At 42.2% G+C, this 23,735-nt stretch overlaps 1 protein-coding gene across 5 annotated transcripts in view; it reads left to right on the plus strand.

The window, feature by feature from the left end:
- efr3a (EFR3 homolog A (S. cerevisiae)) overlaps nt 1-23,735 on the plus strand; it is a 130,754-nt gene that overhangs the window by 32,843 nt on the left and 74,176 nt on the right. For 4 of the 5 annotated variants that reach the window (XM_070541526.1, XM_070541527.1, XM_070541525.1 and 1 more), the window contains 4 exons: nt 6,037-6,113; nt 6,593-6,720; nt 7,974-8,124; nt 19,581-19,702. In XM_070541526.1, coding sequence (XP_070397627.1) covers nt 6,037-6,113; nt 6,593-6,720; nt 7,974-8,124; nt 19,581-19,702 — 478 coding nt within the window. The remainder of the gene's footprint in view (nt 1-6,036; nt 6,114-6,592; nt 6,721-7,973; nt 8,125-19,580; nt 19,703-23,735) is intronic. The other variant, XM_070541528.1, reaches the window with a different exon arrangement.

The raw sequence follows: 23,735 nt of genomic DNA on the forward strand, positions 1-23,735 counted from the left end.
TGGCATGGTGTGGTAACAATCATCTGACCTTGAACAAAACAAAGGAGATGATTTTAGACTTCAGAAGAAACAGGGTGGAGTCAAACTCTGTTTCCATCATGGGAGAAGAAGTGGAGGTGGTTGAGGAATACAAATACCTTGGAGTTCACCTGGACAACAGACTGGACTGGAGAAAGAACAGTAAAGCCGTTTACAAGAAGGGACACAGCAGACTGCACTTCTTGAGGACGCTTAGGTCCTTCAATGTCTGTAGCAAGATGCTGCAGATCTTCTACAAGTCTGTTGTTGAGAGTGTAATCTCTTCAGCCATCGTCTGTTGGGGTAGCAGCATCAGAAGCAGGGACCTGAAAAGGCTCAACAGCCTAATAAAAAAGGCTAGTTCTGTTCTGGGGACGACTGTGGAACCACTGGAGGAGATAATGCAAAGAAGGATTCTCCAGAGAATCAAGAAAATTATGGACAACCCTGAGTATTCTCTTCACAAGACTGTCTGACAATGGAAGAGTGTCTTCAGTCAGAGGCTTCTTCAGTTTCGCTGCAACACTGACCGCTACTGGAGATCCTTCCTGCCAACAGCCATTGTAATATACAACAACTCTTTGATGACTTGATTATTATTATTATTCTGAGCTACTACAGCAATCAATTTCCCTCTGGGATCAATAAATGATGATGGTGATGGTGATGAAGGTAGTGATGATAAAGATTTGGGGTGGGTGCAATTAATCGATGTGGCGATGAGTCTAAAAGCTTAACATGTTGTTTCGGCATTGATTAATGAATGTTGATGCTCAAAAAACATAACATCAAAGTTTGTTGCGAAGCCGGTACTAAAAAAAAATAAAAACACGTAACCGGAGCCTTAAGGCGCACCACCCGGACTGTTTAGTGAGTGGCACTACCTCATTGACCTCTTTCTCCATCCTGGAGACTGTCTCCAAACTACCGAAGAGCTCAGAGAAGGCAAGGAGAGGACTTCTTTTGATGATATAGATCTTCGTCTACCCTCCCCCTGCCACACCTGGTGTGAGGGGTTGTGCCATGGTCTGCCTGAGTGTTCGTGGCAACCGGGTCTGGGGGTTTAAGATTTTGGCATCTGCCTGATAGATCCCGGTGGCTGTCTGGTGGGGTCTGGGTCCCTGGGCTCTGCTGGGTCCCCGGCGGGGGTGGTCGCCCCTGGGTCCCGGGTCGCTGGGTCCCGGGCTCGGCGGCTAGGGGGTGGGAGGCTGCGGGCGGGCCTGTGGGCTTGCCGCTGATATCTCCCGGGACTCTGCCGGCTGCTGGTTGTGGCCCCCCCGGGGCGATCCTCTGTGCCTCTCGAGGGGGGCGGGGGCCTTTCTGGTTGCAGTCTCCTTGGGGTTCCTGTGTTCTGGGGCAGCGCCTGGATCTCTGGGACTTGGAGCTCCCCCCGTCTCCTGCGCATCTTTGGGGGGCGGATCTGTGGTCCCTCACACTCTCTGTTGGACGCTCCTATAGATAAACCTTACATATACAAGCGTGTGTACACACACAGGTGCTCACATGGTGCTCTCAAAAGTATGGGTTTGGGCACGTTAAACACAGGTCTTAAGACTAGGGTGGGCACTTAATGCACTGTGATTTATTATCGTGATTCTTCAGTTAAGCAATGTTGATTATATTTTTTTTTATCAAGTTGACGCAGTGATAGCTAGATCTTGTTGTATTGTTGTTGTGTCCCTTTTTTTTCCCTTTAGCTTTTTTTTTGTCTTTTTCTGCAGGTCTAGAAGCAGACTCTTGTTCATTGTTTATTTTTGTGGACCCCCCCCCCTCTCTCTCTCTTTCCACCTTTTTTCTTTTCCTTTCTCTTTCACCTCTGTCTCCGTGTCTGGTCGGAATTACAATGCATTCAACAACAGTAACAATAAAGTTTTAAGTATCAGGCGTGACATTAAAAGCAAACGCTTTGATGCTCCACCTGAGAGTAAATCTGTAAGGCTTGTCACCAGCATTCAGACATCAATTCTGCTTGCTTCACAGCCAGACAGGACACGGTAAAAAAAAAACAAAACAAAACAAAAAAAAAAAAAAAACATAACATCAAAGTTTGTTGCGAAGCCGGTACTAAAAAAAATAAAAACACGTAACCGGAGCCTTAAGGCGCACCACCCGGACTGTTTAGTGAGTGGCACTACCTCTTTGACCTCTTTCTCCATCCTGGAGACTGTCTCCAAACTACCGAAGAGCTCAAAGAAGGCGAGGAGCATTACAAAAGCAATAGCTACTTTTATCGCGACGGATCTACGCCCGTATTCAGTAGTAAACAACAGGGGGTTTCGGTTTGTGGTGCGCACCATGGAGTCGCGCTATAAACTTCCTCACCAAAAACATTTAGCAGAAAAAGAAGTCCCCCACCTCTACGAGGAAACCAAAGCAAGCGTTCTGGAGTCCATGAAGAAGGCAACCGATATAGCGCTCACATGCGATGCGTGGACATCGGTTGCCACCAAATCCTTCGTTACTGTAACGGCGCATTTAGTTCTTGCGTCGGACAAGAACGGGTGGAAGTTGGTGAGTCACGTTCGTCAAACTCGAGAGATGAGTGAGAGTCAAAGTAGCACAATGTTGACATTTGCCCATCTCACACAACAGGAGGATGTAGGGGGACAAGAGTGAGGGGAGGGGGTATGGGAGGACAGATGAGTATGAGTGTCACTCTGCTCTATTTTGTTGTGTTCACCTCACTGTACTGAAGCTCCAAGCTGAATATATGTTCAGTTGAATTATGCACTCTTGTTCTGAAAAAAATACAACAGGATCTTTGAATATTTTAACCAGAAGATCAGAACTTTTTATTGCAGGGATTACTTGACACCGTATTAACTCCGAGGAAAGAGTCAGGTTTAAAATAGTTAAGAAATTTATTTCTACACTATTTAAACAATACTAACTTTAACACTCTGTGTACTGGTGGACTAAAGCCGGGCGTACACAGTGCGACTTTTTTCACTTTTTTGAGCCGATTTTCCACTTGTGTGAGAATCCACAAGATCGGGGCGAGTTTTGCGCCGAGTGTCGTGTAGTGTACAGGGTGTTACGAGAGGCGATTAACACCACGTGACCAGCTACCAATCAGCAATCGTGAGTTCGCACGGACTTCTGGGGTGTTTGATATTTTGCTCGTCCCTCGTGAGGGTATCGCACTGTTGAAGTGGCGCTGCGAACAGCTGCGACCCAAAAAGTACCAGAACCGCTCACGGCGCATGCGCAATCCTGCATCAACACCGCTCGCCTACTATTTCCCTAATTACACACATTGTTCGTTTTTATTTCTACACGTTTTTTTACTCACAAAGATTGTCAAGAAAGCGTGTTTGTCGTGTTCATGTCAAATTAAACTGATCACATTGATTTTATATTTCATCATCAGGTTGACACAGTGATAGCTTGCTCCTGATGTATTGTTGTGTGTCCCATTTTTTTCTGCTCTTTCTCTTTCTGCAGGTCTAGAAGCAGACTCTTGTTCATTATTGTTTATTTATGTGGAACCCCCCCTTCACCCCCTCTCTTCCCACCTTTTTTCTTTTCCTTTCTCTTTCACCTCTGTCTCTGTGTCTGGTCGGAATTACAAAACATTCAACAACAATAACAATAAAGTTTTAAGTATCAGGCGTGACATTAAAAGCAGACGCTTTGATGCTCCACCCGAGAGTAAATCTGTAAGGCTTGTTACCAGCATTCAGACATCAATTCTGTTTGCTTCACAGCCAGACAGGATATGGTAAAAAAAAAAAAAAAAAAAAAATTAAACTGATCACAAAACACAGATTTACTTTCTTTATTTCGTTTTCCTCATCCAACCTCCATAAATCCCTGTGTGCCCTCCTGCAGCACTCCTGAAGGACAACAGGCAAGGCAAAAAAAGTCTGACATGTTGTGTAAAAACTGCTATTTTTAGCATATTTTTAGGTCCGACGTGTTGCTACCAGACGTACAGTGTGAGCAGTCAGGTCGCATTCGAGAACTGGGTCGTACAGTGTGAGCACATGACTCTTGAGATCTGCCCGGCGAGGAAGTCATACAGTTTGAGCTGAAGCTGAGTGCTACGAGTGAAAAAGTCGCACAGTGTCCGCCCAGCTTAAGGTGGAGTGAGACGTGAGATGAATGATGGTGTGTGTGTGGAATGTTATTATCAGAACCAGCGGATCCAGAGAAGCATTTGGTTCTGAGTGGGAGTGGATGTTTCGCTCTAAACTTTAGTTGGAGATTTATAACACACATGAAACGCCATCTGTCGGTCTACGTACCCCAGGGGAAGCCTCCGTTTAGATCCAGAATGTCGAGGTCCTCTTGGACCCTCCTTGGAACCGAAGCCGGTAGAAAAGCAGCGGTGCCGACCAAACTAGTCTTGGAATGCTTCCAGGTCACGACAGGTTCATTGGCATCAGCGAGACCCTGAAGGGGTCATGAGGTTCAGCTTTTATTCTGAAGGAACCGTTGCGGTTAGGTGTAAAGCTTGGTTTATGCTTGACGCATTCACTTTCCGCGCGGTGATGCGGCTCGCGGATGGAACGCGCTTCACAACTCGCAGTGTTTATGGTTCGTGCGGCTCGTCTCTGCGGTGAGCCAATATTCTCCCAAACTGAACGGGGCAGCATGGAGCTCTACAGTATGCATCCAACACTACACCATAGTAGAAGTAGAAATTACTGTTTACAACATGGCATTTCAGCATTTTTAACAGCGTCCTCGTCTTTTCCGACAGTGCGAGCTATTTCTCTCCAAGAATTATTAACTACATGTTGATCACGGTGATCTCTGAGAGCTGAATAATACAAATGTCTGTATTTACGAACCTCTGCCATACTAGTTCTTGCCGGTCCGCCATGTTTTTCCGCGTCCGTCCATCCACGTGGTTAGAAATTTTCCGAGGTGCGCGTTGCGGAAATCTTGGGCCGTGTGGAGATGCGGTGGAAGGGCGTGGTTGTTAAAATGACGCAATTTTTCCGCGCGGAGCCGTGCGGACCTCGCGGACGCGTCAAGCATAAACCAACCTTAACTTGCAAGAGATTTTATCCAGCTTGTCGAGGTTCTCTTGGCTGAAGAGGAAGTCCAGATGGCCTGTCCGAGACTTCTCTAGAACGCTTTAAACTAAAGAAAAGGTGGCGTGGAATAGTTTTTATAATTGTCATATTTTGGTTTACTGGCGAATCAGAATTTGACATGCGAAAGAGGGTTTATTCAAACACCACAGAAAACCACACCTCGCATCAGAAACCAAGGTTCTGATTGGATCAGACAAAAGGAAATGTGTCGTGTGGCTTTAGCATTACGTGTCATTAGTGTCTAGTGCAAATGTCCAGGATTATAATTACTTGTAAAATACTACTGATCACAGGATTATAATATCAAGTAATAACATTGTCATTTCACAGATTGATTGAACATTGGGCTCACATTATTATTGGTAATAATAAAGTTGTTTGATTATGTGTTTAGTGTTTATGTAGAGAGTTCTTCGTCTTCGTCTTGATCTCTAAACGGTGAAGCAGTTCAGATGAGCAGAGTGCATGAAAGACCTTGGCCAATATCTCATGTAGATTAGGCCTGTATCAGAGACTTTATGTCTCTGCTCGAGCAGACGCAGCAGGTCATAACCTTTAGGTCAACAACAGGACATTCATGACACTACAAAGGTGGTGATAATAAAGATGATGATAATAATGATGAAGGTGATGGTGATAAAGGTGGTGATGATAAAGATGATGATGATGATGATGATGATGATAATGATAAAGATGATAATAATGACAAAGATGATGATAATGATGAAGGTGATGGTGGTCGTGGCCTCTAATGTCCTCTCTCACCTCGGAGCCGTGGGCCTGACTCACAGGCTGCGGATGCTAATGCTAATTTCTGCTGGTCAATAGGCGAGGCCTTAACGCTGCTGCTGCTGCATACAGAGTGGGTCTGGCTGGTCTCCAGGTCATCATGAGTTCCAGATGCTGAAACCACTTTTATTTCACACACGTCTGGTTCTCAGGATGGTGTTCAACTCTTCTGTTGCTCCTGCAGGAGTTTGTGGCTGCTGTGGGCCGCTGAGACCCCGGTACAAACGACTGGTGGACAACATCTTCCCAGAAGACCCCAAAGTGAGTTTGTGAACCACAGAGTTGATAAAAATATTAAAAATAAACTCAAAACTCAGAATATCCATCAAGTCAAAACATTTTAATTAAATCTCCTCAGCTGTACTTTCTAAATTTACAGTTTAAATTAATAAACACGTTAACCTGAGCAGGTTAATATTTAGCTGAAGGGCATCTTCACTGGTCATCTTGGTTTTTATTCATATTCCATGATTACATTTCCATAATAATGGAAGCAATGCCAGTGATGATGATTGTTTATTATAACCCAGAACCAGGCTGAGTCCTTCAGACGCTAATAAATCTGGTTATTAAACCTGACAAAGCCTCAAAACTTAATACAGCTTTTTTTGTTCCTTGGCCGATGATTTCTAATGATTTATGTGTGTTTGTTTAGTCTGTTCACACACAGAGGTCAGTTTACTTGTTCATCAGAAACACTCTAGAGTGGGCTTACGAGATAATTGTTCCTTTTCTCCCAGGATGGCCTCAGCAAGTCCGACATGGAGAAGCTGACCTTCTACGCCGTCTCTGCTCCGGAGAAGCTGGACCGCATCGGGGAGTACCTAGCTGAGAAGCTGAGCAGGGACGTGGTCCGACACCGCTACGGGTCGGTGCTTCTGGGGTTTAAACCTAAAATAACTCTGCAACAGTTAGAGTTTTAACATATATTTCATCTTTTTAAACTTACCTGAGTTGAATAAGTTAACGAGGTGTTGATCACTAACAGTTCTGCTGTAGTCATAGCAACTAGCTCCATTAGTATTTCATCAGTATACACATCTATAATAGGGATGCACCGATATAAAGTTTAGGTCAGCATCTGATATTAATGCCACTAGGGCCAATATTTACTGATATGTATTAGATCAGGGCTGGGCCATGCTGGTCCTCAAGGGCTGCTATCCAACATGTTTTAATTGTTTCCCTGCTTTAACAGCATGTGATTAAAAGGCATCTACATAGCATGATGTGCTGCTGAACAGGTGATTCAATCATTGAATTAAGGGTATTGGAATAGGGAAACAACTAAAACATGCTTCCCTTGGAATAGCAGTAGCTCAGGAGGTTGAGCGGGTTGTCCAGTAATCGGAAGTTTGCAGGTTCGGTCTCGTCTCCGTACAGAGAATGCTGCTGTTATGTTCTTGGGCAAGACACTTAACCCAGCTTGGCTGCTGGTGGTGGTGGTACCTGCCTTGCCTCTGTCAGTGCATCTCAGGGCAGCTGTGGCTACATCATAGCTCATCCCAGCCGCTGTGTGAATGGGTGAATGACTGATAGTGTTGTGAAGCACCTTGGGGGGTTTTAGAACTAGGCGCTTTATAAACACAGGCCATTTACCCTCGTGGATCGGGGTTGCCCACTCTGCGTAGATCTATGATCCTACACTTTCAACACTGTGTAAAAGCATCAGCGCCACCCTGACTGGTGCTCCTCCACAATCTCACATTCCAAATCCTTTTGGTGTTTACAATCTTTCTTTCTTTAATTAACAAAATAGGAACAATGGCAAATTATACACAAGATTATAACGTTTTAGATTCTTGTGTTCCCACCTACAAACTGAGGAAAATAAACTCGTTAGCCAGAGACGTCACTGCAGGAGTAGGCTGACTATGCCCCCTGCTGTCCCGGTGGACAACTGACACGCCACCAGAGATGTATGAAAGGGAAACATTGATATGTGTTGGTGTGAGAGGAAACCTACTGATAGAGAAGTGTAAACTAGGCTCTTCTCTCATAGCTTCACTTTTCTACAACACAGAATAAAATAATTTTTGTATAAACTAAATGTTTTCAGGTGGGTTAATTTCCTTATGCTTGTTTCTGTACGTTTAAACGTGGAGCCATATCTGTGTGCAGGTATGTGGTGATAGCCATGGAAGCCCTGGACCAGCTGCTGATGGCGTGCCACTCTCAGAGCATCAAACCCTTCGTGGAGAGTTTCCTGCGAATGGTGGCTAAACTGCTGGAGTCCAGAGAACCGGACCTGCAGGTTCTCGGAACAAACTCGGTGAGATGCAGTCAGATGTTTTTCCCTAGCCTCGTCCTCTGTTCTACACAGAGAACTAGTCTGGTTACCCACAGGCAGAGAGGCACATGAGGAGCGGGACTAGCCAGCTCAAAAATAACCAATCAGAAAAAAGGCGGAAACGCTGACTGTACCGAGCGACGCTGTAGTGAAAAATGGCATCTGGCGATGGCGCAAACATCTTTCTTTAGAAGAAAGGCTTTTAGTGTTTCTATTTGTTGTGGTTTTAAAGTAATTCAGAACGGAGGAAAGATCCGCAGCGAACTCCGCTTCAGTTGTCAGCTTTGTTGTTTATGAGAAACTGAGCTTTGTGGTGTGTGACGTACGCCGCTCACAGCTGATTGGCTCGGTTAGAATTCTCTGGGGGTGGGGTTATGTGAATGGGAGAGTTCCCTTAAGGAAGCATGGGGATGGCTGGTCAGGCTAGTTTTTCCCCTCATCACCATTTCATTTCTGTAATTTTTCTTTGGGAACATTTTAAAATTTTCATTGACCTCTTGCAGAGCTCTGACCTGATTCACCCCGAACCACTGGCTTGTTTTACTGCTCTTTAGGTTTATTTAGAGGGAAACAACCTGCTGAGGGATACGTTTCTCTATAAAAGCCTTCAACGACCTTATTAAAGTAGGAATAAGCACCACGATGCAGATTTATTAGAACCATTTGGGTTTCTCCAGGCATGGGAGACAGAAAATACTTGGAAGAAAAATGAAAATCTAAGTAATTCCCTCAGAAAATGGTGACCTGCACCTCTGTTCTGAATGTTTTTGCTTTTAAATTCAAGTTTATGAATGTATTTTAGCAGCAAACCTGGTATTTCAAGTTAATTCTGTAGGACCATAAAGCCCCTCTCACTGTTAAGTGTCCCTGCTTCCAGATACTTCTAATGCTCGCCTCTGTCTGGTGAATATATTGCACCAAATATTTGCTCCTAATATGCAGAGCAGGCTTTAAACCCAAGTTTATTACCTTATTTCCAGAAAATAGACCAAATCTGTTGGCTGCAGCTTGACGGCTGCTGTTGCTGCTCATTTAGCTCTGATTCTGGCAAAGAAAGGAGCTTGTAAAAGTAAAATGATCCATTTGCAAGCTGCCACACATCTACACCCCATTTCTTCCTTTTTAAGAATTCTGAAGGTGAAATAAAAGTTATCTTTTTTCCGTCGTCTGCGTGCCTCCTCCTATCGGGGCCTGTCTTCCTTGCCTTTGTTAGTGGTTCATCTGAGCAGGATACTGAGCTGCAGGTTCAGATGCTGAAGCCTTTTGCATTATTTATATGTGGTATTTAGACTCTGACAGCGGAGAACAGACGCAGAGACGGCGAGCCGAGCCGGGAGGTTGGAGGGTGGGGGGGATTTCAGCTGAGGTGCAGACAGCCTGGAGGTTAGAGCCGTGTTAATTAAATTTCCCTCATGGCGCTCGCTGCAAAGCTGACTATCCCCATTTAATGTCGGTGTTTGTTTTTGTGTCTCAGTCGAGAAAAACAAAACGCTTCTGTTTGTTCTGTTGACTGAGGATCAGTTTAATGAGTTTGTTTCAGATTTGTGCAGAATAGCATCAACACAGAGCTGCACGAATTACAGCGAATTGGTTAGACGTCACTGGGCTGCTCTCAGAGCAGACTTGGAATCGTTTAATTACATAAAATCATCAGATTTGGTTTTTAATTCTTTTCTGTTGCAAAATAAAGAAAAATAGAATAAAAACCTTACAGCTCTTTCTGGGAATAAACCGATTTCCATAATGCATAAAACACAATGTTTTATAGTAAAATGTATTTATAAAACACAACCTAAAAATGACCAAACAACACTTCCTGTAAACCTGAAACAACAGCTAAACAGATTTAATAACTGTTTACTTAAACAACAATGCAGAACAGAGTTCAAATTCAGTTTCTGGTCATCAAATCACACTCGGCCACTAGGGCTGGGCAAAACGATTATTTTTGTAATCGATTAATCTAGCGATTATTTTTTCGATGCATCGATTAATGTAACGATTAATTTGTTAATTTGATTAGATTAAATTATTGATTATTTCCCAATTATTTACTTGTATAGAAGTTTGATTATTACTAATTTATGTATCTCAGTGAAATAAATGCAAATTTCTTAATTTGAACACATTTTAATTAAAAAATTCAAAAATAAAGTTGTTGTAATAGTAGTACAATCTTACGTTAGAGATAACATTTAACAAAAAATCATATGTTGTGCAAACTATTCATATAAATCAAGGAGAATTTATAACAAAAAAATATATATAAATAGCAGTAATGGCGTCTTTTAACAAACAAAATCTAACATAAGTAACCTAAGTAGGACTCTGTGACTAGACTTGTCCAAGCATCAGTGGTAAAGGAGATTTTGGATGAGGCCTTTTTTAGTTCGTTCCTTAGTTTCTCAACTGAAGTTTGATGCTTTCTCTCCATCATGCTTGTAAAATGGCGCCTAGAAGGCAGAGTGTAACCTGGTTGAAAAGTGGTCAGGATTTCTTTGAATCCTTCACCCTCAACCACAGCAAGTGGTTTCATGTCTTTCAGAATCATAGATAGGACGCTTTCAGTAAGTACAGCCACCTCCTGGGGGGTGCAGGGCGTTCTTTTCTGACAGTAGTCCTCCAGACTTTTCTGTTTGTTCCTGAAAACATAAATCACACAGACAACACACAGATGAATTAAAATTATTACAAAATATTTATGTAGAAAGCATAATATCAAAATAATAATTTGAAGATCTGTAATTCAGTGTTTTCTCAAAATTTTTAATCTATAAGATTTGTTTAAAAATAGGTTTTTAACACAAAATGCTGCACATTTTTGTAGTCATTAGATGGTGCAACTTAGATCTATAAGATCAACAAGCTAACGTTCAAACAGGATGAGGCATTAAACTTGACAATCAAGAGTCCGTTGTCATTTTGCTTTTGCAAGCACTTCAACAATATTGTAATAATGTCCATGACGGCTACATTTAGCAGGTGATACATTGTCTTTGTTAACATTTTTACTGCGGACAATTAGCGCTGTCCCACATTTTCAGCTCTGGCCGATTCTCATAATCAGCACGTGTGTATTCCGACTCATTTGGCCATCATGAGCCACAAATAAAAACCAACAAAACAGATAACAGCTGCTGCTATATGTTACTGCTAAGCAGCGTGGCAGCAGTGGGTCTGCTTGTGTGTGTGAGTGAGTGCATGGCTACGTGGGAGTGTTTGGATGTTATAAAACAGCGTTAGTAAAAAAAAAAAGTTGAAAACTTACGGTGTTTTTTCGTTTGCCGAAGCTGCTCCTGGATGCCTTCGTTTGAGGTGCTGGTGCATAGCCGTCGTGCTTTTATGATAGGCCATTTCCACTTTACACAGCCAGCAAATGACTGAATTGCTTCCTTTTCCGTTAAAATAGTCCCATACCTTTGAACTGCGAGTTCGGGTTGAGTGATTTAAGTCGACTGCCCCGCTCATGTTGCCACTACTCGCCGCTGCCATGTTTGTTTTTGAACGTGATGACGCATTTGCGTCAACGTATTTTACGTGTCGACGTAATCGATTACGTCGACGCGTCGTCCCGGCCCTATCGGCCACAAATAAAACGTTTCTAAGAGCTCCTCCAAAACAAAAAGAAAGACATTAAAGGGACTTTACGGAGTTTTTAATTTTTATGCTCGTGATTGCCCCCTCAGGCCAAAAGCGTAATGGCAGCTTCAATAGTAGGCTCGTGCACGAGGCGCGCATGCTGTACGTGCACACTCCTTAACGAAAATAACAGCTAAGACAGTCCCGTGTGTGTGGCCCGGAGGACAGAGGACAGGAGAACGTGCAGCTAATTAATTAAATAATTTGGTTCTGTACCTTTCTCTTCAGCACAACTGGCAAAGGTTTAAGATGGGTCAGTCCATCAGCTTCACAGATCATTCCCTTCCCTTGCTTGAAAAATTGTTCCAAAATGAAAGTTGAACTCACATCTTTTTTATCTGTAAATTCAAAGCCATTCGGCGAGTCTCAAATAAAAATGTGGGCATCTTACTGTAAAAAAAAAATACCATTACTATAAAAAATGAACTCTAAATAAATTATAATCACATCCAAAATCGAACCCGGATCTTCTGCACGAGAGTCCGACATCTTACTAGGTGAGCTATAGTGCCAGTAACGTCTTATCTGTAACATTTATATCCTTCATGACAGCTGAAACAACGTTCAAAGAACGGTTTGGAGCAAAAATGGCTATTTTGTTGCTAATTTGCAGGAAATATCTAGAAGAAAGTTCTACAGAAAGTAGCTAAGGGTCCTCAGAAATGTAGCTAGGTTCATCACTAGGCGTTAGGAACAGCGACAAAGTCGCTGAGTTGGTACTACCTCACTCTCTGCTGCTAAAGCTACTGATAGCAAATGCTACTGCTATGCCTGAGCGTGAACACACATGAAGCAGCCTGCTCGACCCGAGCAACTCTCTTTTTCTGTGATTTTACAGAAAAACAGGCAATCACAGTAAAAATGCCAGGGCTCATTCTACAGGACCAGGGTATTGCAGGAGAATGTATGAAGAAGAAATTTATTATTTCTATACATGTTTTGGCTGTCAAACTTCCATAATGCCCCTTTAAATGAGAGGAAATGGATTTAGTGAACACGAAAAAGGTTAGAGACGTGGAAAATTCCAGAGAATGAAGTCAAATGAATAAAACGGTTTGTCTCTAACTGTTTCCTGGAAACAGCAAAATTAAGTGTATACACGAACAAGTGAGATGGAGGAGAATTAAAGGGTTTTATTGTTAGAAACAGTAGTATCATCTGCATAGACTGTAATTTACAATCTTGGCCCTGAAACACAAAATCCACATGCCAAACTCAAACATTCAGATCAGGAGCCTCATTTATAAAGCTTGCTTACACAAAAAATGGATCTGAAAATGATGTAAGTAATTTCTTACGCAGTCTTGGTGTTTTTATAAAGAAAAATTGGATGGGAAAATGTGGCAGCTTTAAGCATGAGCAGTGTTTTTATAGGTTATATACAGCAAATTTAAAACTCAGAGGAAGAATCAAGCTAAGTAAATCAGACAATACAGTTGACTCTTTCTCTGGAACCACTGTAACAGTTTTCATGAGAAAATCGTTTTCATTTCCTTGATTTCTTGGATCGCAGTCTGTGTTTACACCTAATCTATTGTTCGTATTGTCCGGGATGAGACGCTGACCTGAGAGAGAAACCCGACTTTGGTGGGGGGAGGTGATAAATCACACAACAGAGAAATTATTCAGAGGTTTTTCAGTCAAGCAAACTTCTAAAAAGGAAAACTTATCTTCATCATTTGTGAGCAGGGTCCGAAATAAAATTATTGACTCACCGGCCAAGTTGGCTGGTAGATGATGAAAATCTACCGGCCAAGCAAAAGATTTAGATCTACCTAAAGCATGTTATTCTATATGATGGTGATTCCAAACAGAGAGGAGTGACAAAATAATTAAAACATCAATTGATTAGAAAAACAACTCTTTTGTCATTTTACAATTTATTTATTTATTTAGAGATGTTTTCATGAACTCTTTAATTGAAATCTAGTCAGACTCTGTGTTTTCTCTGACATAGCCATTAGTGCCGAGACCGTGGGTGTCACCAGTAGACACTCAGATTGAGCCCGGGACATGGATGTGCAGGCAATATGGCATTTGCTGTTTTCATGTTCTCGAATAGTCTCAAGCTTCAATGTCTTATTTCCTATGACAAACGAGTTGTTACAGTTCTTCTCTTGAGCGTGCTGGCGGCAAACGGTGCAGCTCATTTGCGCAGATTCTGGTTCATAATGTAGCCAGTGTCTTACGACTCTGCCATCTCCAGTTCGCCACTTTTCACCAAATCTTCTGGTTGCCACTGGTCCTGGTGGTTTTTCTTCCAGTTCGACGAGTTTTCTCTTGGAAAGCTGGCTGACTCCAGTTAAAAACCGCCACATTTCACCGCTAGTTTTAACACAAAACTAACTGCTAACTTGATAAACTGATTGAATGGGATACGCAGAAATGATGTTGGATGCGGCGCTCACGTTTTGCATACGTTTGTGTACGTTGCACGCAGGCGGGAGGAGTATCAGAAATCCATGGAAGATGACTGATAAACATAACTAATTTGGTGCAAACATTTACTCGCTATGTGGCAGATCGAGCTCAAAAATTTACTCGCCAAATGGAGCAATTTGCTCGCATTTGGCGAGTGGCGAGTGTTAATTTCGGACCCTGTTTGAGTTATGTTTGTTAATCTGAATTAAAACGCGTTTCTGTGGTTTCTGAACTACCGGGCAGCGCTGTCCTAATTTATCCTCTGGTTAACTCCAGTCTAAAGGATTGGCAGACACTGAAAGGCGTCTCTTCTCTTTAGCCTTTCAGTAGACGCTCATCCGTCAGTAACAAATCCACCAAGTTGAGCGTCAGGATCAGGCGTTTGGTATTTATAGCCGGTGCAGCCTGATGTGCCAACCGTGCTGCCGATGACTTCCCGAGGAAACCTGGAGTTCTTGAGGAGTGTTTTCAGAAAATGGGGAAGGTTTTACCTCCATTAAATCAGTTTATTCCCTTTTATTCTACCCTTTCTGACTGCATTCTGTTTCTCTTAAGACTCCGCTGTTGGTTTTCTCCTCTTGTGATTTCACAGGTTTGACTCCATTCACAGATGATTAGAGATGTGTCAGCTCTCGTTACAACAGCTCATCTTACTGTATTATTGGTTCACAGTCCTTCTCTTTCTTCCTCTTAGACATTTGAAACACTTCAGACTTTACTTTAATCACCAAAAATGTCAGAAAATAACATCTGGATTTGAAATTGGAGCTTTTATGTAATAATAATTTCTCATGGCTTTGGGATTTTTTACAAATTGAAACAATTTCATCATGAAACAGTTGAAACCTTCAAAATAATAGAAAAATAAAAAATTTTCATTTAAGGTTCTACAACTCCCCAAGGCACTTTACAACACATCCAGTCATTCACCCACACACACACATACTTTCACACACTGGTGGTAAGCTGTCCTGGGGCTCATTGGTGCCACCGGTCCCTCCGACCACCATCAGCAGGCAAGAAATCCAAACATTCAGCATAAAACTCTAAATGACATTTAGAAAAGCACAAGGTGAAAATGAGAGCTACTGCAGATTTGTCAAAGTGCATTCTGGGAGTTGTGGTTTTGACCCCATTGGCTGGTTGTTTTAAAGGTCAGAAAACATCAGATTAAATCCAAAATGTTTGTCTTTAGTTCTAAAACAAAACATTTTAAAGCATCAAACACCAATAGTTAGAATTAAATATAAAAGTTCACAATTTAAATGCATTTTGGACAATTTCATCCAGTAAAAATTAAATAGATAGGTCATATTTAATTACATAACACCTGCAGCGTTCCTAAAAATGAACTTAAATTTGGCCAAAATATAAATAATGAATGAAAATTTAAAGATAATGATGTAGTAATGATTATTTAATAATGTTAGAGCTCTGAAAGGTGTGTACTAATAAATTGACTTAGTACCTTGACTGTTAACTTTTTTTCCGCTGCCATTGTCATGAATTTCATTTTACCAATAGTTACTTTGTATTTTATTGTATTTATTTGTTTCATGTTAGCGACCTAGAGCGTTTTATCTCACTCTTGTTTTATCCCTGTTTTATTGTGTTCAGCGACCTTGTGAGTCATGAAAGGCGCTTACAAATAAAATTTATTATATTATTATTATTATTATTATTATTATTATGTTCTTTATAACAACAGCGCTTTCATTGATAACTGTGAAGACAACAGAGTATAGGGCGTTTATTTCATGCTAAGATTTACTGCTTCAGATTTAATATATTATAAAACATCAATTAAATTCATGAAGCAGGTTTAATTCATCTTGATTAAACACAAAGTGCTTCACAGCAAAAATTTGTATAACTTGCATGTTTGATGCATTTTTAGTTTAATTAACAGGTTTTCTGTCAGAGAAAACTTCTCATTGGATGAAATAAGACAGTCTGAGGAAAATGATCCCTCAGTCATAAAATCATTAAGGTACACCTTCAATTTGTCTTGGTCCAGGTGTTGCTGTTGAATCCAACCTCACTGTTCAGTAACCGTTACAACATTTAACCCTTCAAGAGACGAGACTAGTTAGTCATGGTTACCGAGCAGATGGGTTTAAGTTGCTGCTTTTACTGCTTATTTTGGATGGTGAAGTAAAACCAGCTCATTTCAGTAGGTCGTTCACTGGCTCCTCTGTTCAGATTGTGCTCCATGTCTTTGCCTGAGGGAAGTAAAACAAATTGTGTTGGTGTTTGTTTCACCATCTCACTGCTTCTCTATTAGACGTCTAACATCTTTGCCTCGAGGTTCCTATGACGCACGAAAGTTTATTTCTTTTGTCCCGTCATTAGTTTTATTTACATAAGTCCTCCACTAGAATGAGCTCCTCTTCTCATGAAATGGTAAATTGCTTGTATAGCACCTTCTAGGGTTCTACAACCCCCCAAGGCACTTTACAGCACAGTCATTCAGCCAGGCACATTCATACACTGATGGGTATGAGAAGAGTCATAGGCACAGTTGCCCTGGGGTGCACTGATGGGATCAAAGCTGCTGTACACAGGCGCCACAGATCCCTCCATCAGCTGGCAAGGTGAATTGTCTTGCCCAAGGACACAGCAATTGCAACAGTCTTAGTGGGATTTGAACCCACAACTTTCCAGTTATGAGACTGGCATGTAACTGTTCTGCCACTGTCATCCCAAGCCTTCAACATTTAAAGATGTAAAGAGTCACCTGTCTCTATCAGCTAATGAGCAGAATCCACAGAATGAGTTCAAATTTCATTCATGCCAAAGATCTTGTTTTAAAATCGTCTCTTTTAAGAAATGAAAACTGATCCTGCAATGTTGTTGGTGCAAAAACGTTCCTTTTCAAACACCAAACAAAAGGACCAACAGCTTATCTCCCAGTTAGGACCCACTAACTAACCTCTCTTAAACTGTTTAACTCAAGAAGCATCGGTCTTTGTCCTAGATGATCAGCTCCATTGTTCCACAGGGCTGTGTGCTGGGCCCTCTGCTTTACATGAAGTTCACACCAGACCACACAGTTTTCAGTTGACAAAGGTGTTGTGCTTCTGACCACTAATGAGGCCGAAGATTGGAAGGAGGTGCAGACATTATTAGTCTGGTGTAAAGATCACAGCCTGCCTTTACCTCAAGAAACCAAAGATGTGACTCTGGACTCTGAACTGCTTTTGTTTGCATACTTAGGAAATGGTGTCCTATTTTTTTTACTAAAAAAAAACAATTGTAAATCCCACTAATATGGTTAACAGTATTCGTGTTTACTGTTCAATTTAAGGAGATTCCCTTTAGAAAACACCTGTAACATCCAACAAGAGGACAAAGGAAAACCGCTTGGACAGAAATTCTCAGGGAATGGATGTCTCAGCAGGACAAATCTGGATCCCACTCCTGTGTGTTTGACTTTATTTCACATTTCTCCCTCCACAAACACTAAAGTAGAGAAAATTTATTTATTATGACAGAATAAGACCAAATAATTCATGACGGAGGTCCAGACTCTTCTTTTGTTGTCCTTCTAATAAACCCGGCGTTCAATTGGCTGTCACCTGGATTACCTGTGTCTCTACGGGTACTGTAATCCATGAAGGTGAAGCAGCTTTCCAGAGTTACAACTGCTGCAGTAACCCCGACCAGAGGTTAGGTAGAAAATGGGAGGAAATTACCAGGTACAACAGCTGGGTTTTATCAGTGATGCAGAACCATTTCTGACAGCGGACAATGGGATGGTAATGCAAATACTGCTGCTTAAGAGCTGCTGATAGTTCAGAGAATGGATGCTTATTGTGAGCAATAAAATTACAGGCTGCCTTCATTTTATCCCTGCAGGCCTGGATTACAGCTGTACTTTCTGCTCTATAGAAATATTCTACATGTGTTTATAGAAATGTGACTGCAGACGTTTACGGTCATGTTCATTTCTGTCAAAACATTTTCTACAAAATCCCTCAAAAGCTTCGGTCCTGATTCAAGAGCTGATTCCAGGTTACTAAGGACAAAAACACGGTTCACATTTGTCCTTTTGGTTTTAAAGAGACAATGTGTAGTTTTTACCGCTAATCTCTGGAAATATCCATCGAAACGTTGTTGAAAATGAAGGAAATGATGCCCAGTTGTTGAAAAATATTGGTGGCTTTGTAACATATAACCAAAAAAATCAAGCCTAAAATACATGGGAGTGGGTCTAAGGGTGTTTTTCAATGTCAAGGTGCCTTGCCTTGTGAGTCGATGCCTTGCGAGGCCAGGCACCTTACTTACAAGGACACTGTCCTAACCTTGGTCAAAGAAAACGGTTAAATGGAACAAACTTGCATCACGTGACCGCGGCTTCCACGGCAGTCACGTAATGTCACGTGACACGGGAGATAATGTTATTTTATATGTATTAGTTTCCATACAAATATATGACAAGCCTTTTACTTTTTAAATTGTGTATATGTTTATTAAATTAAAAATATAAGTGAGTCACTACCCGCTAGCCACCGAAGCCGCAACTAGTAAGCAACTAACCAACAATAGATAACTTCTTTGGATCTAAAAAAACATTTAAAATTAGTTGACTTACCTTTAAACTCGAAAATTGTCCCCGAAGCAGCTGCCGGCTTCTGATCCGCCGTCCTTTTGAAAATACTGCTGTGTATTGTGGGTAATTTTTGACCTAGGCTACAAGACACCTCCTGTGTATCCTTGCTCAGCTAGCTAAACGGCTAACAAACGGAGATCACACGCCTCGGTAGAACATGAACATTGGAACACGTCTTGGCGGCTCCTGATGACGTATCTCCTAGGCAACCGGGGCGGGACCAAGACATCAAGGCAAGGTTCCTTGGCATTGAGAAACACCCTAAGTCTCTGGGCGACGCCATATTAGACACCATGTTTTGTTCTACGGGAGCCCATGAGGACAACATGCATTTACGGATTTGTATAAAATGGTTACAAAGCTTTCAGCATTCATGAACATTGTTGTTTTACACTTTTACCTCTTCACTTGCTGCATGTGATGAAAGGGAGTCTGATCTGCTTGTCATTTTACTGAAGTTTGAACTCCCCAGGGCTTTTCGACCCTAATGGGCATCCGTTGATAAGGTCTTACTCAAACATAAAAATACTACTTGCTTGCATTGATTTAGGTATCTACTGCCCCCTATCGCCAGGAAAAATACACACAGTCACTTTTTAAACTGGATGATATGAAATACTATTCTTGGGGAAAGCCTAGATTCACTTATAAATGAAAGAAAGTGCCTGTGATTTTGTCAAGAACTGAACATGTTTTTAGTGTTTAGACCTATGGTTTAGACACATAAGATGCTCTGTTATCTGGTGTTCCCTGTTTGTTCCTGTAGTTTGTAAAGTTTGCCAACATTGAGGAGGACACACCTTCCTACCACCGACGCTACGACTTCTTCGTCTCCCAGTTCAGCGCCATGTGCCACTCCACTCATGAAGATCCGGAGACCAGAACCAGGTACGGTCCTAATGTTGCATCAGGCCAACTCCAGTAACCAAATTGGTAACATCCACTAGCACAACAACTCAATGGTTTCTTTAGCACCTGAGAGTCTTTATAAACTGGTCTTTGATGCTATAAACTGGTAATCAGGAGGAATTATCATGCAGGGTTTAGTGATGAAGGTTTTTCTAAAAGGGATTTAGTCATTTCTTGAATGGAGGCAAATTTCCCACCACCTTTACTCCGGGGATTTATACTAAAATCATTTAATGTTGAGAAATGATGGAGTTATAGTTGTTTTAGTAAAATCTTCAATCATAATTTAGCACAATTTAGTCCCACTATTTCTGCTTAGTATGTTTTAATGACTCCCAGATACTCAAACATCTAAATTAATCTCAGAATCATAAATGTTGACTGAGTTATGTCTGCATTGTCAGCTGTAGTGGCTAGCTTGATTAGGACCCCAAAGGTGAGTATTTTAGATGTTCATCCATTGATTAATTTTTTTGAGTTTTATCTCTTAAGTATTTAAGTTTTAAAACTTGAAAATTTATGATTTTCATTATAATTATCACACTCATGCACATGCACACACTTTTGATGACATAATTCTGTTTTACCATATTTTCTGTATGTGGGTGTTTGGTTTTTTTATCAGATAAATTTCCTTCCTTAATGAGATGTCATTTATCTTAAATAGAACGAAGTTATTTTTGTCAGCCTGATTTTATGCCTGGAAATTAAATGCTTTGTTTCAGTGAAGCTCCGCCCACGCCCGCTTTGACAAAATGTGCCTACAGTAGCGTTTTAGGCAAGCTGGATTCTATAGAGGCTATGGGAGACCAGTGCTTAAAGTGAAGGTCAAGGCATGGGTGGAGACGTATTTCATCCACACTTCCTGTTAGGAAAACGCGTCGCTTGTCGGACCGAGAGCGGCACTGAGGCAGTGGTAGACCGCACCCCCCTCAACCCCCCTGCGTGTGCCGAAAAGTAGTGTTAACGATCGTGTGCTTTTACGTCCCTCGGCTTCGCTAGGAGCACGATGTGTTTAGGGAGTAAAGAAGATTTTGTACTGGAAATGAAACAAACACTTTTACAGTTCTCTATAAGATATTTATTAAACAAAAACGAAGCTCTAGGCTGAAAAGGGAACAAAAGGGTCATCCAAAACTGGGTATTAATAAACAAAGGAATTTCCCAATAAAGAAAAACGATATCTAATAATAAACTAAAAGCGCAGCACATAGGCTGGAATAAGGCTAGGAATAAGGCTAAACGGTAAACACAAAACTGCACCAAAAGGGTGAGCAAAGTCTCTCTATAACGAGGACACACAAATTACTATTAATATTATCAAACACAAAATTACCACTAAGGTTTCAGAACAAACGAAAATACCACTCAGGTAGCGAACGAAGAAATACCACGAACGAACGAAGACTTTAACGTCTGTAAGCGAGGAGAGCTAGAGAGGAGAGCAAACACCTCCGTGCCAACACCCATCTGCACATCTCTCTGAAAATACCTTCAAGAGCTCCCTTTTAACAGGGAAGCTCAATTTACCTAACAGCCTGCAGCCGTGCAGGCAGCAGACCGAGGGCCTCTTGTGGCCAAAAGTAGACGGTGCACGTCACACTCCCCCCCTCAAAACAACAACTAAAAAGGAAATAAAAATGACCACAGTTGTTGTAACCGAACGAACTAAAGAGAACTCCCGCTATCTACACACAAAAAAAACTAACTAACTAACCCCTAGATCTCAAAGGTGGGCAGATTAAACACAAAATATCTCACGGCGCTGATCCCCAGCGCCGCGGAGTGTTCCCGAGATGTCTGAATGAACAGACAACACTAGCCTTATCAGAGATCGAACAATCTAAAACCTACAAGGGAGTCTCAATCGAAAAACTGCGGGAAAGGGCGTCAGCCATGAGGTTTTCCGTCCCTTTCTTGTGGCGGATGTCCAAGCTGAATTCCTGGAGGAGGAGGGCCCATCTCATCAAGCGCTGATTGTGGTTGTACATTCGGTGGAGGAAAATCAGCAGATTATGATCTGTGAAAACAATGGTGGTGAATGCACTGTTGCCAACATAAACAGAAAAATGTTGCAGGGCCCATATAAGGGCTAGGGTCTCCTTCTCTATTGTGGAATAGTGACTTTGTGCTATGTTAAACTTCCTTGAGAAGTAGCAGATGGGGTGATCAAGTCCACCAGCATCTTCCTGGAGAAGCACAGTCCCGGCTCCGGCATCAGAGGCATCGACCTCAAGCTTGAAAGGTCGAGAAAGGTCAGGAGCTGTAAGAACTGGAGCACAACACAGTAGGTCACGCAGAGCAAGGAAAGCAGGTTACATTCAGGGGTCCAAGAATATGGGATGTTGGAGCTTAACAAAAGTAGAACCAAAGTAAAGCAAAGTAAAGTTGTGGGACTACTTGCAGACTCAGCATCACCACGAGCTAGGGCAAGGAAGGGCTTCAGAGTTTCATCTGAGTTACGAGCTTGTACTAGAGCATCACAGGTTATGGGGAAGTTCTCAGGAGTAACATGAGGCAACACACGAACTGCAGAATCGGGGTGTTTACCAGAATCTGAGAAAAGCTTGCTCAGAACGGAATCTTGGAGGGTTATATCTGGATCCCTCTTTGCTTGAGCTCGAGTTAACACACACGCTGGTAAACTGTCGGTACTCTCTTGCACCTCTGGTTCTGTGATGAGCTCAGGAACAGGCACAACCAAACCACCTGCGGCATCATTTCCCAGGATAAGATCCACCCCTTTCGTTGGCAGATCGTCCACTACAGCCACAGCGAAAATACCAGAAACTAAAGGACAAGACAGATTAATCTGATGCACTTCAACAGTAACTGTTCTCATTTCAATGCCTTGTAAAATCACAGAGTAGCCAGCTCGGCTCATTTCGGAAAAAGGCAAAACGTTCTTTTTAATTAGCGTTTGTGAAGCTCCGGTGTCTCTTAATATCACCACTTTTTCATCTGTTGCAGAACCCGGAAGTGATACACGCCCCTCTGACAAAAATGGTTTGTAGCATGAGTTGGGCTTGGTTACGTTCATCCCAGCACAGGGTTTCAATGAACAAAGAGCCACTTCCGGTCGGGTTTTTCTGGGCGAGTCGCCGTTTCGTCTGTTTTTCTGCTTTAGAGCATAACAGTCTCTGATGACATGGCCACGCTTGTGGCAGTAAAAACACTCAGAACTCTCAGTAGCAGGGCGAAGTTTAGGAGGAGATTTGACTCCTCGTACGGGCTCTGAACGAGTTTCTTTGACTCGATGTGTGAGAGAAAACTGGTCAGCGAGTAAGGCGGCTTCGGAGAAGGAAGTAACCTTCTGTTCATTTAAGTAGTGCACAATTCTTTCGGGGACATGTCTCTTAAATTCCTCTAATAGGATTAGCTCTTTGAGCTCAGCTAGCGAAGTGACATGAGAAGCAACACACCATTTTTCAAACAAAACCGATTTGTTATGAGCGTACTCGACAAAAGACTGATTGTCTCGCGGCGTTTCAGAGCGGAACCGTTGCCTGTAGGCTTCCGGTACGAGTTCGTAAGCGTGCAAAACAGTAGACTTAACCGTATCATAATTAGCACTGTCTGTTAGAGACAAAGCAGACACCACCTGAAGAGCCTTACCTGTCAACTTACAGGTCAAAAGCAAAGGCCAGACATCGCGAGGCCACCGGAGTATCGCAGCCATCCTCTCGAAAGCAAGGAAGTACCCATCCACTTCAGTCTCTCGGAAGGGAGGCAGGAGCGTGAGGCATTTGCTGATGTCGAATGGTGTCGTAGAAGACGTAGGAGTAAGCGGAGTCTCAGATGGCGGTCGGACATCCCCAAGGGGAGGCGAAATGGCGGCGTCTGAGTCCTCGGCTGGTTGAACAGTCCGAAACGTGGCAGGATCACGCTTCCTGCTCTGTAATGTGAGCTCAAGTTCTCTCAGCCGAATATCCGCGTCCAGTCTTTTAAGTTCAATCTCATGTCGAAGCTTTCTTTCCAGAGCGCGTTCCTCGGCCTCAATGTGCAAACGAGC

The sequence above is a fragment of the Nothobranchius furzeri genome, chromosome 11, assembly GCF_043380555.1.
Source record: "Nothobranchius furzeri strain GRZ-AD chromosome 11, NfurGRZ-RIMD1, whole genome shotgun sequence".
NCBI classification, from domain to species: domain Eukaryota; kingdom Metazoa; phylum Chordata; class Actinopteri; order Cyprinodontiformes; family Nothobranchiidae; genus Nothobranchius; species Nothobranchius furzeri.